The sequence below is a fragment of the Zalophus californianus genome, chromosome 14 (genome assembly GCF_009762305.2).
Source record: "Zalophus californianus isolate mZalCal1 chromosome 14, mZalCal1.pri.v2, whole genome shotgun sequence".
Lineage (NCBI taxonomy): Eukaryota > Metazoa > Chordata > Mammalia > Carnivora > Otariidae > Zalophus > Zalophus californianus.
In genome coordinates, this window is record NC_045608.1 from 24,514,092 (window position 1) to 24,530,132 (window position 16,041).

The 16,041-nt window shown below is 58.8% G+C and overlaps 2 protein-coding genes across 22 annotated transcripts in view; one reads left to right on the forward strand and one right to left on the reverse strand.

Moving 5' to 3' along the window:
• Positions 1-402, forward strand: part of SFI1 (SFI1 centrin binding protein) — a 97,796-nt gene extending 97,394 nt beyond the window's left edge. For all 16 annotated transcript variants that reach the window (XM_027575769.1, XM_027575768.1, XM_027575771.1 and 13 more), the window contains 2 exons: positions 45-156; positions 261-402. In XM_027575769.1, the coding sequence (XP_027431570.1) occupies positions 45-156; positions 261-365 (217 nt within the window). In that variant the 3' untranslated portion in view covers positions 366-402. The remainder of the gene's footprint in view (positions 1-44; positions 157-260) is intronic.
• Positions 403-422: 20 nt separating this feature from the next.
• The window catches only part of PISD (phosphatidylserine decarboxylase), a 42,795-nt gene continuing 27,176 nt past the window's right edge, over positions 423-16,041 (reverse strand). The window contains exons 1-9 of one of the 6 annotated variants that reach the window (XM_027575781.2): positions 10,912-10,971; positions 10,472-10,535; positions 6,477-6,699; positions 4,792-4,957; positions 3,349-3,585; positions 3,043-3,181; positions 2,711-2,857; positions 2,327-2,487; positions 424-1,734 (exon numbers count right to left, since the gene is read on the reverse strand). In XM_027575781.2, the coding sequence (XP_027431582.1) occupies positions 1,510-1,734; positions 2,327-2,487; positions 2,711-2,857; positions 3,043-3,181; positions 3,349-3,585; positions 4,792-4,957; positions 6,477-6,699; positions 10,472-10,535; positions 10,912-10,956 (1,407 nt within the window). In that variant the 5' untranslated portion in view covers positions 10,957-10,971 and the 3' untranslated portion in view covers positions 424-1,509. Of the gene's footprint in view, positions 1,735-2,326; positions 2,488-2,710; positions 2,858-3,042; positions 3,182-3,348; positions 3,586-4,791; positions 4,958-6,303; positions 6,700-9,365; positions 9,506-10,471; positions 10,536-10,793; positions 10,815-10,911; positions 10,972-11,172; positions 11,635-16,041 lie in introns of those variants that run through there. The other 5 variants (XM_027575783.2, XM_027575784.2, XM_027575787.2 and 2 more) reach the window with 5 other exon arrangements.

A 16,041-nucleotide genomic window follows, 5' to 3' on the forward strand; every position in this document is an offset into this window, starting at 1 on the left:
CCAAGGGCCCAGCCAGGTTGGCAGCAGGTGTCTCCCTCGGGCAGGTCCTGTCAGCGGCAAGCAAGAAGCCTGCGCCGGTGGCTGGAACTGAGCCACGAGGAGCCCAGGCCGGAGGACCAGGAAGCAGAGCGGCAGGTGCAGGAAGAACTACAGGAGGTGAGGCCCCAGGCAGCCCTCGAAGGGCTTCCCACCCTCCCCCTCCCCCCCCCCCCCCCCCCCGGGGCTCTGCTCAGCCTCCCCTCCCCTGCCCCATCCCCCAGGTGGAGCGACAGATTCAGCGGCTGGCCTCTGAGCTCCAGGCCCAACGCCAGCCCATCAGCGCCTGCATCGCCCGCGTCCAAGCCCTGCGGCGGGCTCTGTGCTAGTCACTGCCCCGGGGAGGCCTCAGCCCACCTCCAGGAACAGAACGCAAGGCTGCAATGAGTTTGAGTTTTATTTTTTATTTCAAAATGTGGCAATTAAATGAATTACTGGTCAGAAGTCTCCCACTTTTCATACAAAAATACTGTGCTACTGATACAGTTGAAAGAGTTCAAATGGCTTCTCCTGCAGGAGAAATTCACAGCGTCCCCAGGAAACCTGAACCCTGGCCCCCACTGTCCGTGGCTCCCTAAGGACCGTGTACCTGTTACCTGGGGACAGGTGTTGTAGGCACTGACCCGCCCCCCTCCCAATACACCAAGGCTCCTTCCTCTGCCTCCAACACAAGCCCCTGAATCAATAGCAGCAACTTACCACGTTTCTGTGGGTCTGGATATGGGGGTGGGGTGGGGGGTGGAACGAGCTCTCCCCTGGCCCCTGCCTGGCCGCCACTACCTGCCTGTCCATTCACTCTGGACACCACTGGGGGGCGGGGGTTCAATAATTGGTCTTGCCTACTGGAAAGAGGACTCGCCAGCTCTGGAAGGTCACTCACTGGGGCCAGTCAAGCGCCATGCCATCAGTCCCCCTCGTGTGATGCTGGCGGAGTCAAGGAGGAGGTGTTCAGCCGCCAAGTGCAAAGAGACAGCTTTTCCCAAACGAGCAGAGTGGGGTGAATTGGGAACAGAAAGCGGTTGTGTTAAAGGCCACATGGCGCTGCTCCGGGGGCAGCACAGCCCAGTCAGTGCAGGGGAGGCTGAAAGCAATGATGAGAGCAGCAGGAACGTATGTAACCACTTCTGTCTTACAACAGAAATGAAGACCAACTGAACACCCAGCCAAGAGATGTAGGGTCTCCAGTTTATACAATAGGTTAAAAAATCTCCAAAAGGGAATTTGAGATCTTGGCCTGCATGTTCTCTTTAGGGTGGGAAGAGGGACGACGTAGGTCCAGGGCCGACATGGGCTCTGACCTCACCCACACCTCAGAACGGCAGGAACTAGTCAGCCAGGTCCTGCATGGTCGGGCCCCATAGCCCTGAGACTGTCCCCTCCCCAGGCAGCCGTGGAGGCTCCCCGTAAAAGACCCTCCCGTTTCTGTTGAGAAAGCTCCCTCGGTAGCTTTCCTCAGCCGCCAGGAAGGAGGCTCTAGAGGGAGCCCAGAGCCTCTCCGAACCGGATCTTCTGTCCCGCTTTCAGCTTGAAGTTGAAGTCCTTGGGGGCCTCAAAGATGAGCACGATGGTGGAGCCCAGGTTGAACTCGCCCAGGTGCTCGCCCTTGCGCATGGGGATGCCCTCCTTGTTGGTGTGTGTCACGAAGCTGAAGTCATTGTAGGAGCCCTTGCTGTAGCGCGGGCTGTTCGTGTGCAGGTCCTGCAGGAGGTCCGAGGCAGAGCGTGTGGGGTCTGCTCCTGGACCCAGAACACCTCTCTGCTGCCTGTCCCCAACCCAGCCTGGAAAGGGAGCTGGGGACAGCGACTCGGCCCATAAGCCTAACCAGTCTCCAATAGCAGCTGTGAACCGGGACCCGCCAGGGGCGGGGGACACAGAGGAATCAGACCCCACTCTTCACCCCGAGCAGGCAAGGGGCAACCACAAGCTGACACACAGAAAGGCATCCCCACCCCCCACTTCCCCTCAGACTCTCGGCTTCCCATCAGCATGGCCCACCCTGAGCTCCATACTGTATCCCCTGGGTTGCCAGCAGAAGCAAAGTGCAGGCTGGGAGGTGAACCCCCTCCCTGTCCAGCCATCTCCAGATGAGCAAGCGACAGCACATGTGGGGTCGGGGCTGGCAGAGCAGGAGCCCAGGGTCCAACCCCTCCTCGGGGCAGCTGCTCCACAGGGTCAGGCCTGGCTGGGGACACGCCCTTCTAGAACTTACAGTCCCAACGGACCTGGCTCCATGGGAGAAGGGGTTGGGGGGACCCCAAGTGGCCCAGCCCTTGGGCCTGGCTCTGCTTACCCGGTCAAAGTAGATGCGTATGGAGCCCACGTTGGTGGCCCCCACGGCCGTCAGCGAGAAGAAGCCATGTTTCCAGTCCCCAGTGAGGACCACCCGCTCGTTGTGGCAGAAAAGCTCTTTGATCCAGCGGGCCATGCCGGGGTTCACGGACATCAGGGAGCCTGCGGGGGCAGGGACACTGCCATTCCCCACCCGGCAAGAAGACTAGCCTCCCAGAGCCCCATGTCCACCCATCTCCTTCCGAATGCTGAGTGGGCTAGACCCCAGGCTGCCCCCTGCCGCCCCCACCCGGCCAGACTAAAGCAGTCACCTCCCAGTCTCAGCACCCCGAGTGTGGAGCCTCGGTCCCTCGACACCAAAAAAGGAGGGAGGCTCTGGGCCAACCTGGGAAATGGCGCCGGTGGGAAACTGTCCAGTCAGTGGGGGAGTGGAAGCAGTGGTAGTCCCCAGGGGCCAGGTAGATGACACAGTGGTAGAGCTCGTTCCCTTCTCGAGTGACCAGCTGGTTCCTGAAGGAGCCGCAGGGGGTGGCTGTGGGAGGCAGACACGAGGGCCCGGCTCTCAGACAAGCTTGACCTGAGCCCTCAGGGAGGCCCCAAAGCCCCACACAGTGACCGCTGGCCCTTCCCTCCCGATGCATTCCCGTCTTCCTCTGTGAGGACCAGCCCAGCCACGCTGCCACAGGGTCGCAAGGCTGCCACCAGGCAATGACCCACCTGGCGGGAAGGGCAGGTCATCCGTGGAAGTGCGCGGACCCAGGAACGACTCCAGCGAGTAGGTGACCCCCTTCACCTGCTCCACCTCGCAGTTCTTCACCTGCCCAAAGTTCAGGATCTTCCCGTCTGACGGGCTGATCTGGAAGGGCCGAGAAAGGTTTGCTACTAAGGAGGCAGGGTCTCCGCCTCCCCAGGGGCCCAGCCTGGGAGGAGTACCCACGGGTCACCTGCAGAGACAGCAGGGGCAAGAATCCCATGGCGGGGGGGGGGGGGGGGGGGCGCGTGGAGGGCGGGGCCGGGCCTCACCACGCTGTGCAAGCCACAGACAGGCCGGGCCTGCGGCTTCAGCTTGCGCCGGAAGAACTCGCTGAGATTGCGGTAGTGGTGCAGGTCCTCCACGGCGGCCTCCTTCATGTTCACACCGAACGTCCAGATATACAGGCTGTAGACAGGCCGGCGCAGCCAGTGCGGCAGCTCCACCTGGTTGAGGCGGCCCCAGGCCCGCGACAGCAGGCGCGTGGGCACCGACTTGTACAGGGCCACCTGCAGGCCACGGACAGGCAGATGCACAACGGCCCCGTGTGCCCCCCAGCGCCCCTCCCCCCGGCCCCGGAGACCTGGGCACCCCGCCACGGCTTTGTGATGTGGTTGTTGCCCACTAGGAACCAGACTGAGCTTCCCAAACACTCTCACAAACCGAGTACTGGCCGAGACCGACACAGTGACTTAAACTCAGGGGCATCAGTCACGACGCACTTTGCGCACCGTCCCCAAGGAGAGGCCGGCCAGCGCGGTCCTTCTTTAGGAAAGGCGGAGCGTGACCGGCTCTGCCCCCCGCACAGAGAGGCTGCGGCAGAAAGGGCCGGGGTCCCAGTGCGCAGGTGAGTCTACAGCCCCAAGCGCGCGTCCGGTCCGAACAGGAAGCAGAGGGCACCCCCACACCAGATGTGCTGTACCACGGCCACCAGAGCCCGCCCGCCGGGCCTCCCCCAGCCAAACTCTCGGGGCCAGGCGACCTGGAGGGGATGCCTCTCAAGCCTCAGGTGCTGCTGCCACAGCAGGACCTGCCTCTCACTGGCAGCTGGGGCCTGTCAGCCCGACCTAGACACCAAGTCCCCAGGGTGTAAAGGCAATTTCATTCCAAGTTTAAACACCTCTACAGTGTAACTCAGTCAGTGGCGCCCCAAACTCTTCCCAGCTGACGCCCATCAGAGCCCAGGGTTCCCTGCTTGGGGTCAGCCTGCCCAGAGAGCCCAGGGCCAGGGAGCTGGGCAGCCCTTGAGGGGGCGGCGGCCAGGTCGCTCCCTCACCCAGCCCTGCCTGGGGCTACCAAGTTCAGAAACACCCTAAGGGGCCCAAACAGGCACCAGCCTTCCTGAATCACCCTCTGGCATCCAGGAATTAATCTGCATTCTTCTCAAAATCACCTCTAAGCTCTCTCCTGCCCGGACACAGGAAATCACACACATTTTCTGAATGCCCAGTGTGGGTTCCTTCCAGAAGCAGAGCCCCCAAAGGGCACGAATGCAGGCAAGGAGAAGAGGCAGCATACAGCAAGCCCTCAGGGCCACCAACCAGCCTGACCTTCCCAACCAGCTTGCCTGTCAAAATGACCATCCTGAGGGCTCAGCACCCACACCATCAGCTCTAATCTGACAACTGTCTCCTCCATTCTGTATCCGGGACCCCAACCTTAGGCCCGCCCTGGCGTGTGGAGGGGAGCCAGGCCAGCAGCCTGCGCACACTTACCCTGCTCACGGGCCTCCATCCCACCCGGCTGAGCGGTCTGAGGGCACCGAAGGGCAGGAGGTAGTAGAGGACCGTCAGGGGCCAGGAGCGCAGTTTCAGGGCGGGTCTGGACATACAGCTCAACTGTCCCAGCCTCCGCCTCAGGGCCAGCTGAGGGAAGTGCAACCTGCAGAGCAGATGTCCGTGCATGGCCCAGGTCAGCGGTCAGGGTCTGGGAGGCCCCGCCCCACCCTCGGCAAGCTTGCCTCTCCGTGGAGTCCGGCAGCACTGGCCGCGGTCCCTCAACCCAACCCCAGGCTGAGGTGGGGGCTCCGCTGCCTTTGTTCACCAGACTCTCATCCCAGTCTCACCTACCTGCCTACCAGCTGAGGAGGACTGGGAATCGGGGGCAGCACAGGGAAGACGGGGTGCACAGCCTGCATCAGAGCACCCCCACCCCCACCCCTGGGGCCAGCTCTGCCTGGAGAGGCACCGGGGAGCAACCACTACACTGCAGGATCTTGGAAAATCTCCTCCTGGCGCTAGGCCTCGTTTCCTCATCTGATAAATGAAGGGATTGGGCCTGACAAGATTCCAAAGGAAAGCCCCCATGAACATGCACCTGTACACACACACGCCCACCAAACAGCTAAATCTCCACCCACTGCCTGGTCTTTCTACGTCAGATCAGGTTCTCCAAAACAGACCCAGAGACTGGAGGGAGGAACCTCCCCACCAGCCCTCAGACCACCTCCCAGGTCTGCTGGGGTCACACACCTGAGCCAGGCTCCTCCTTTCTCTCCCCAGACCCCAGCAGCCCAAACTCAGTGCATTCAGCACAGGCTCAGCCTCGTGGGGATCTCAGAGGCTGGGTGGGCCTTTCCACCAGAACCCTGGCCTCCCAAGATACAACAGTGACACCCAAGTCCCCTGGTCCCATGCCTAGGCACTAGAAAATGCTCCTGAGGCCCAGTGCAGCCACCAGGAGACCACATTCCCACCCACACTGAGAAGGTTCCCAGGCCTCAGTTTCCTCATCTGCAAAAAGACTGCATTCAACTGGATAATCTAAGGCTCCCATCTGCGCCTTTATGCTCTCAGAGAAGCCGTGTCCTCTGCCTCAGGTTGCTGAACAAACCAAGGAACAAAGAAGCATCTCAGCTGATACTAAAAAGAAAAAACGGGAGAACCAAGCTGATGGTTGGGCACCTGCTGTTCAATGATTGCAATGGAAGACGCTTCTTTCCACAGCTCACCAGGCTCTCTGTCTTCCTTCTTTCCCACCCCACCCCACCGTGTTTTCAAAAGGTCCGGGAAGGAGGTAGGGGCCAAGCAAAGCTGAACAAATCCCTGCTGTCCCCAGGGCTTCCCCCACCCGCCCTGATCACTGCAGAAGCCCAGGGACCAATCCCAGAAGAGCGGCACCTCTCCCCGAGCGGGGGGTGGTGGGGGAAGCCCGGGGTGGGGGCCTGGGAGCAGCAATTAGGATGCAGCAGACAGAAGGCCACCAGCCCGCTCCATCTCCCCAGGTACCTGAAGCGGGCTCTCCGACTCAGGCCCCCTGGGCCGGGCCCCTCCAGCCTCGGGGGCTGATCCCCTGGCCCCCTGCCGCCACCTCCACCGCGGGGCCGCTGGACGTGAACTCTGACCTTCCGGAGGTCGTGGCGGGGCACAGTGGGGTTAGCACGGGGCCGGCAGCATCTCACCATTTCGCTGCTCCGAGCTCAGGTCCTCGCCGTGCCTCTGACTGACACATGGTGGGCGGCGCCAGGCACACTCGCCTTTGTTTCTCCTCCTTCCTCCCTTCCCCCCAAGCCAGGAGCTCCTGCGCTGTCACCACTCCTCGGGCTGGCCGCCTGGTGGCTGGTGGGCCGCTCCCCGGCGTGGTTGGGTCCCGCTGGCTTACCGGGCGCAGGTTAGAGGTCAGGGCTATTGCAAAGACAGGCACTGGTCACACCTGCTCGGGAAGCGGCAGGGGGGCCTGCCGCCCGGGACACAAGCCCCTGCCCTCCGCCCACTCTGTCCCCGGGGTTGGCCACTGGCCCGCTCCAGTGAGCTCATGGCAGGGAAGGGGCCAGGAGCCTACGAGCCCAAGAAGCACAAGTGGGAATCTGAGTCCTGTGCTCCAGGCGGGAGCCCAGCGTCGGCCAGTCTGCGGCTCGGGCAGCCCCTCCCTCGCCACGACCTGACCCACTTTCCATTCAGGTGCCGAAGTAGCATCTGAGGAATGAGAGAGCAGGAAGGCAGGAGAGGCACAGAGGGCGAGACGCTGGACATCTGACCTGCTCCAGCTCTCTCCTTACTGCCTCCCGGGCCTCAGAGCCTCCCACCCCTGTACCAACCCCCACAAGGCCTCCTCAGCAGACGAGCACACACATGACCTGACCTGAGGGAAAACTAACCAGGACTGAAGCCCAAACCAGCGCGCGCCCCCCTCCCATCTTTGCTTTGGACAGCACTTTGGCCCTGCCGGGCGATCTGGGATGGGAGGGTACGCCCAGCCTCCACAAGGCCCTCACAGATAACAGGGGAAGGAGAACAAACATTCCACGGTTGTTGCTGTCTAAGCCCAGGGATAGTCAAGGCCCCACTCAGCCTGGCCTCCAATCCCAACTGCAGGCTACAGGGGACAGGTGCCTGCCACCATCTTTAGATGTAGAGATTCGGGCCCCAAGAGAAGCTCCCAAGGCAGAGAACTGACCCAGCCGCGGACGCGGTCCCAGGCCAATGCTGACCCCCCACACAGCCAACTGACTGACAAGAGCGAGAGGCCCCACTCGGACATGGCTCCACCCACACAAGGGTGAAATGTCGCCCTGGCAAAGTCACCTCAGCCAGAGGTGAAAATGCTAGCCCCTGGAGAGTCAAATCCCTGGGAGTGCAGTGTGCAGTGAGAGCCAAGACTAAGGTCTGAAAGTTAGCATGGATTTCCAGCCCCGACCAAGTAAGTGGCAAGGCCTGGGCCACCCCAGGCCCAGACCCCTCCGGCAGAGATCAGCTCCCCAGGCCACTCGCCTGAGTGGCAGGACAGCTCACTGGGGGTGAGCCAGGCGGGACGGTGCCCACCACCCAGCCTCACCCAGAAGCACATATGGACATACAAGCCTCCTCCGTCCCAAGGGCCAGGCCCAGGGACCCATGGACACCCCCGTGTCTATCTCCCACCTGTGCTAAGCCTCCTAACTTTCCCATCCATGACAGTCGGGTCACCTCAACTATACCGCCCACGTACTGAGCCCACAGCCCGCCCCTCCAAGGCCCACCAGGCCACGGGGCCCCACACTGGCCCCCTGTCAGCTCCCCAGGGAAACAGGCGCCAAGGTGTGACAGGCAGACAGGGTCAGGCACGGCGCTTGGCCCCCAAGCACTCTTTCCCCCACTCTAGAGAGCCTGGACTGAGCGCACACCTGGGATTCACAGTGAGGCCAGTGAGGCCTTGTGGGAGAGGATGGGAGCCCGCGTCTCCTCTTGCCCATTTTCCTCACTAGCCTACCACACGGGGCAGAGGCCCCCGCAGCACGCTGCCGGAAAGGCACCTGCCAGAGCCCATACACAAACCTAGTTTGGCCCGAAACCTCCGGTCCTCAAAGTAGATTTCTATGGGTGCTTCTCCCATTTCATTCACCCCAGGGCCTCCAGTCCAGGGACTTGGCTAGGGTAGGGTGGGTCCTCACCCTTCCTCCTGCAGTGCAGGGGTGTTCAAGGAGGCTGGCCCAAGTTGCTGCGATCCTAGTGACTCTAGAAACTGCCCCAAAGGGCTGGCAGGATGTCCTTAGCCCTCAGTCCTGTCTCCATCACCACTCTTCCTCTTTGGAAATGGGACAGGGACCAGACTGTCAGGCTTCTTCCAAATCACCATGCATGGGCCCCAGAAGGTCCCCAGGGAGCAGAAATGAATTCATCTGTCCCCCCAGGAAACAGGCCTGGCACCCTCTGTCCAGCTCAAAGCTGCAGGATGGAGGGAAGGGGGTCCCTAAGGGTCATTCATTCCTTCCTGCTTCCCAAAGGCTGAGCCACTTCCTAGGCCAACAGTGCTCCCGCCCTCCCCATTTCAGTGCCCCACTTGCCCCCACACCTGCGATGACCCTTAGAGCCCAAGCCAAGGCTCGCTCTCTGGCTCCCCGGAGTGGGACTAGGGGCTCAGGCCCAGATGAGGAACCTGCAAGGAGGGTACCCTGAGGCGAGGAAGTACAGACACTTTCCATCTCTCCCCACTCTCAAGAACACTCTGTGGAGAAGAGTTGTGAGCTGTGACCAGTAGGAGTTTAAAGTTATCACAAGGCCTAAGGGCCAGCCACAATGCACAGGAGAGCTCAGAGGCTTTGGTAGGGGAGGGGACAATCCAGTTACTGCAGTCCTGGCTGCCCTGCCGGCCCTGAGAGCTGGGAGGGGCCTTGCAAGTCACAGGTGCTCTGTGGCTATGTTTCCTCATCTGGAAAATGGGAAGGGTCACTCCTCCTGCTCACTCCCTCGAGGCTCAGATCATAGCAGTGACCGTGGCCCAGAACTCTACTCTGTTCAGAGACACCACACCTCACTTCCACCCTAGACCTTGGTGCAGCCTCATCCCCTGGACCTGACTCCCAACACCTCACCTCCGTTTCCAAACCCACACTCTGGGAGGACGGAGGTTTGTTCCCACTGGCAAGATGGAAGGAACAGGGTAGAGGCAGCAGTTCTGAAAGAGCCCAAACCACGGGGGGCAGTGGCTGCCCTTCTGAGCAGGAGCAATGGCCCAACGGGACCAGGTCTGGGGGGGGAGGGGTCACCTATGTCTGGATGTCCTGTTCTGGGAGTTCACACCCGAGCAGTGCTCAATGTCCCCATCTACGCCTCACAGCCTATGATGAAGGCAACACTACCCCCTCAGTGGAATGGAACATTCCAACTGAAGTCAGCCGGAGGGACCCAGGACCCAGGCCAGTTACCAGTTGCTAGAGGTGTGGGGGCGGGGGCTAGTGGGAGGCAGGCTCCTGCCTGGTTCCCTTGGACTCTGGTGGATTCAGGTTTGAGTTTTGGCAAGGCCAGGAAGGCAGGGACAGAGTCGGGACTGTGCCCCCAACAAGCACTCCCTGAGCACCAAGGGCCTTGCAGCCAGGCGCAGCCAGGCACAGGTCCTGCCAGAGACACTGAGAAATTTGCTCTTGCCCCGAGTGGAACTCTCACTGGGTGCCAGTGTCACTCCTGAAGCCTCAGCAGAAAGCCTCAGAGTCCCCAAGTCCTAGGTCTACCTGTCTTTCCTTTTATTTTTATTTTTTTTAAAAAGATTTTATTTCTTGGGGCGCCTGTGTGGCCCAGTCGTTAAGCGTCTGCCTTCGGCTCAGGTCATGATCCCGGGGTCCTGGGATCGAGCCCCGCATCGGGCTCCCTGCTCCGCAGGAAGCCTGCTTCTCCCTCTCCCACTCCCCCTGCTTGTGCTCCCTCTCTCACTGTGTCTCTCTCTGGCAAATAAATAAATAAAATCTTTAAAAAAAAAAGATTTCTTTATTTGAAAGACAGAGACACAGAGAGAGCAGGAGCTGGGGGAGGGGGGGAAGAGGGAAAGGGAGAAGCAGGCTCCCGGCTAAGCAGGGAGCCCAACGTGAGGCTTGATCCCAGGACCCCGGGATCATGACCAGGGCGGAAGGCAAAGGCTTAACCAACTGATCCACCCAGCCACCCCCCTGCCTGACTTTCTGAGCCCACTTCTCCCCCAGCTCACCTGAAGCATGCACAGGCAGCTGTGTCCAGGGGGGCCACCAACCCTTCCTCCCTGCGTTCCAGGGCTAGAAGCAGATAAAACTTCAAGAAGAGGAAACAGGGAAAATGGATTCTCCCCAGGTGAAATGGGCGAGCCATCTTGGGGAAGCTTTGGGTAAGAGAAGAGGAAGCAAAGAGAAGGGCCCAGAGAAGCTTCTTTAAAGCCAGGGGCCAGGGAAGGGCAGGTGGAGGAGGGGAAGATACCCCTCACAGCGCTGGGCTTCCTTAAATCTCCCAAAGAACCTTCTCTCAAGGATGGGGCTCTGCGAAGGGCAGCGTGTTACCCCCATTCCGCCCCTCGGGTGAGGAACTGGGAACACATCCAGTCCCACCCAGGAACAGGGCCGCTTCCCTCCCCGACTGGCGCCGGTCAGGCCCCGTGGGCAGCACTGAGGCAATCACCCAGACTCTCGGGGCAGGAGGGGACACGGAGCCCCAGCCCAGCATTTCCCCTTTCGGCTGGAGGGCCAGGAGATGCTACCCGACGCGGCGGAAATGAGCTCATCCGGCGCGGCCCGAGACCCACCATGTGGGGCAGGAGAAGCCCACAATGCGATGGAGACTGTGGGGTGGGCCTTCCAGCCCCAGGGTCCCGCAGTTCCAAGGGGCGACGGGCACCCAGGACGCCCGTTCCGGGCTCCGGGCGCTCAATGGCTCACTCACCCGCAGGTGGTCCCGTCCCGCTGGGCTTCAGGCACCGACTCTCAGGGAGGCACCGCTCCGGGGAGGAAGCCTCGACGGGCGGGGACTCGGCTCTGGCCACTCAGACCGCCTGGGGGCGGGGGCAGAGGACGGATACCGGACACCAGCAGACAGACGGCTCCTCCCTCCAGCCAGGCCCAGCCACTGTGCCCAGGGCCCCTTTAAGAGGAGGGGCTGCGGCCCAGGGACCAGCCCCCGCCAGTCACGGGATTTCCTGGCGACACCTCCTGGGCCAGGGGCCGTCCTCCCTGCCCACCCCGACCCGGGTAAATAGTCCCAGGCCTCCACATGAGGCTGATCTCACCCAGGGCCAGCTTCCTGGGACTGAGCAGAAAGCCACCTCCAGGCACCTTTTCTAGCCCTTGAAGCACACACAAGGTAACTAAGTCCTGGCTCTTTGCCATCCTGAAGCTACAAGCTGCCCCCAGTCTCACCCCTGCCCCCTCTCCTCCAGGCAGACACACCCCTACCGTACAAAACCCCTGCCACACAAAATCTGGCCCGGCCAGGGAACCAGACCCAGTAAGCAAAAAGTCCCTTCTGGCCTCAAGGGGGGTGGGGGGAATTCGTGCAGTGTCTTTCTACTCCACTAGACGGCAGGGCCCAGCCTGGGGGTGGGGGTGGGGGGTCAGTACCTCATTCCCATGCCCACCAAGCACTCGCTCCACAAGGGATGGAAAGAAGGAACCAGCTTAACATTTTCTAGGCGAGACAGAGTGATGGGAACACCAAAAAGGTATGGAATTTGGGAACCGGATTAGCATCTGGGTAGGTCAGCACCCCTTCCAATGGTCAGACTGCCTCAGAAAGCTCAGTCTTCCAACAACCCTTGCTTCCTCTGACCACTGAGAATCTGGTTTCTGAAGCAACATTTGGAACAGAAGAAAGAGCCTTTTGGCTTGTAAAGAGATGGGCAGCTGGGCCCAGGCAGGACATGGTGCTGTGCAGACAAAGCCCCACACACCTGTCCTCATCTGGATCCATCCCAGCAAGTGCGCTGTGACAAGCTACAGACCTGGGATGCTGCAGCGGGGAGAAGGCCAGAAGACGGGGGTCCCTCCTCAGGGACTTCCATAATATTGGACACCCACAATGCATAGTAGGAACACGGAAGCAGGGAGCCCCCCTGGGGCTTAGGTTCCAGCACATGGCTGGTGAATACCCAACATGGGCTGCACCTCACGGTTTCCTGGTCTGGGCCCACAGCATTCTCTGAGCCTCAGTGAGACTTAAGACCCCTCTCACCCCAGAGCTCCAAGCAAACACACCGCAAAGACAGGACAAAAAGGAGTTAAAGCACAGGAAGATAACACAGAATCCCGGCAACACTAAATTCCAGAACCAGAAAGATCCTGGAGGACCATTCTCACTTCCCCCAAGGCTGGAGGACCATTCTGACTTCCCCCAAGGCTGCCGGCACTTCCAGACCAGGCCTAGTCCAAGTTACACTCGGGGAAAGGAAGACAGAAGCCCAAGTTCTCATTTGCTGAGCAGCCTTTGGAGCACCAGTGCTCTCCCTGTAAAAGGAGCAACAGGCCACCCCACGTCTACCAGAGTCCCTTTATCACCACTGTAAGCCTCTCAGGCAGACTGTTGTTTAGAAAACTTGTAAGCCAGCCCACAGGTCTGTCCTGAGATCAGCCTTCTAGTCTGACTTCCACCACGTATGTTTCTTAGTAAGGAAATGCCTTCTAGATTCCAGACAATAGTTAATGATTTCTGGGAAAAACAAAAATCCTTTGTTACGTTTAGGTTCCCACCCTGAATAAGGTCCCTTCCAGCCACACTGGGTCCTCCCACCTTGCTGGGACTCCCCTGAGAGTGCCACCTAGTGCCACTTCAAGGCTCTGCAGGCCCCCCGCCACTCGGCCACCAGCACCTGCAGACAGGCGTCCCCGGTCTGTCAAGCCCCTGCAGCTCCGTGCTGCGTGAATTTCATGCGCTGCTGTGCCAGGGGATGAAGGTAACGGTGGGGCAGGGGTGGCAGGTGCAGTCTGCTACTTCTCATTCCCTGGGGGCCAGGAGAGGCCTCCTGAGGAAGACCAGTAATGGCTGGTCTCACGGCTGGCGCAAGATGCCATGGGCAAGTTAGCAGCCTCGCAAAAGTCTGGACAAAGAGCCAGGACAAGCATGACGTGGCCTCAGGAGATCTCTTCCTCTGAAAGCTTCTCCCAGCCCTGCCAAATTGCCCCCTCAAATGCGCAAATGTTTCTTAGCAGTCCCACCAGCAGCTCCTGGAAGAGGGGGCCCAGAGGAGGGGCGGTCTGCATCATGATAAAGGAAAGTGATTGGTGGCAGAACAGCCTAGCAGAAAGTGCCCCACAGGGCCCTGAAGGTATCTGAGTCAGCCACCCTGGACTCCTTCCAGCCCCAGAGCTCAGCTTTGTCTTTTTCTCATCTTCTTTGGGCAGAGTCCTGGGCTCTTCCACACACTGCTGCTCAAAGCCTCAGGAGGCAGGTAGTTCCCAACTAGTGAGTGGTACAGGCACAGAGCTGTCCCTGGGCTGGGGGGAGGCAGGGAAGAGGAAAAGGATGGAGTAGGGGGGCCTGGGGCTGGGCTGAGCGACCTGGGGGAGTGGCTGCCACAGTTCCTCCCAGGTAGGGGCCCCCGAAGCCCCTGATACACCCTTCTGCCCTTGAATGAGCCCCAGATTCTCTGAGGACAGAGCTGGGCTGTAAACTGTACCTGAGCGGGTGAGGGGATCGACTTCCCTGCCAACCTGACTGCCCACTTCAACATCCACATCTCCTCAACACCTATTAGGTTAAGAAGTAAAACGGTCTAGACATACTTCAGAGATACTGCGGGTTTGGTTCCAGCCTACTGCAACAAAGCAAATGTCAAAATAAAGCAAATCGAATGAATTTTTTGATTTCCCAGTACATATAAAAGTTATGTTTACGCTACGCTATATATTAGTATATTAAATATGCAATAGCATTATGTCTAAAAAACCAATGTACATGGGATGCCCAGATGGTTCAGTGGGTTAAGCATCCGCCTTCAGCTCAGGTCATGATCTTGGGATCCTGGGATTGAGCCCCACAGCAGGCTCCCTGCTCAGTGGGGAGTCTGCTTCTCCCTCTCCCTCTGCCTCTACCCCTCTTGGCTCGTGCTCTCTCTCTCTAATAAATAAATAAAATCTTAAAAAAAAAAAAGCAATACAGTATGTAATTAAAAAATATTGCTAAAAAATGTTAGCTATCATCTGAGCTTTCAGCAAGTTGCAGTCACTGATCACAGATCACCGTAACAAATATAATAATGAAAACGTTTGAAATACTGCAAGAATTACCAAAATATGACACAGGGGCACAAAGTGAGCAAATGCTGTTGGAAAAATGGCACTGACAGACTTGCTGGACACAGGGTTGCCACCAACCTCCTATTTGTAAAAAGAACGCAATTATCTTTGAAGCGCAATAAAGCAAACTGCAATAAAATGGGGTGTGCCTGTATGTACTGAATTTCTACTCCCTGCCAGCATGGGACGAGGTATTTACACATATATCCTTCCCATTTAACAACCTTATGAGGAAGTTAATAGCAACCTGTTTACAGAGAAGAATGAAAGCTATAATAATTATATAAAGTCGTAAAAAGTGCAAACCATGTTCAATACTGTCCAGGGTCCCGGACACCACAGCACAGAGGGGCATGCCGAGTGCCGGCCAGTGGGGCTCCGGGCAGGTGGGCAGGAGCACGGGCACAGGGCAACGTGTGGGCACAGGCTGATCTGTCCTCATTCCTTTTCACAAACTGGAAGGCTGCACCATACATTTTTAAGGTTCTAAACTAAGGATGGAAATAAGAAAACAGTGCTAATGCAGGGAGTGAGCGTGGATGCGGGCCCAGCTGCTCCTGACTGAGGCCTATTGTCAACGTTGCTGGTCCCTGGACGCTTCAGACCTTGCCACAAGCCCCATGGCCAGGCCAAAACCAAACAACAAAACCAAGTTGTTGTTAAGCTCGGATACAAACTAAAGTATTCAGAGTTGAAGTTTCATAATGACTGCAACGTACTTTCAAATGGGTCAGAGAAAAATTTAAAATATATATATGTGTATATATACACACACACAGAGACAAAGCAGATATGATAAGACATTAACTGTTCAATCAAGAGGTGTGTATGTGGGTGTGACTCTATTCTCTCAACTTTTCTACTCTGTTCAAAAATGTTCACAATATAAGAGTTGGAAGAGTTTGCTTTAAACCACAGAAAATTCTCTAAATTCTGTTACTGGGGAGAAAAACCCAAGACCACATCCCACATGCAGAGCTTCTCCGGCTCTTAGGGGAGGCACAACAGCCAGGCCTGCTCTCGGCACCCACAGCTACCGCTTCGCACGGAGGGCCTCAGGCCCGAACCACTCCACCCCAGGATATTCAGCACCCCCGAGTGCCTGGCTCCAGGCGGGGGACAGCCCTTCGAACCTGACAGGAGAGGCCAGCTGCCAATCACACAGGCCCACCCCTCTCCATGGAGCCATGTCAGAGGCCGGCAGGAAGAGGGACAGGAGGACTGCTTCCTCCCCAAAGGGCCCACCATGTCCATCAGGCCCGTTTTCCCACCACACGCATCTCTGTCCTCAGGTCTAGTAGTCACGGAAGAAAGGACACCTTGGAAATGCTAGAGACTGAAGGGAGCCTGTCACCGGATGTCATCCTGCGTGGAGCTCAAATCACCTAGGTGTTCACAGGAAACCCTGGAGTCAGCAGGCTGCCACCCCCCCACACACACACCTGACGTCCGATGTCACCTGCTAACTTTAGGTTTATAGATGCGACATACCTTCCACCCCCCTTGTTAAGAAGTGCCTGTGAAG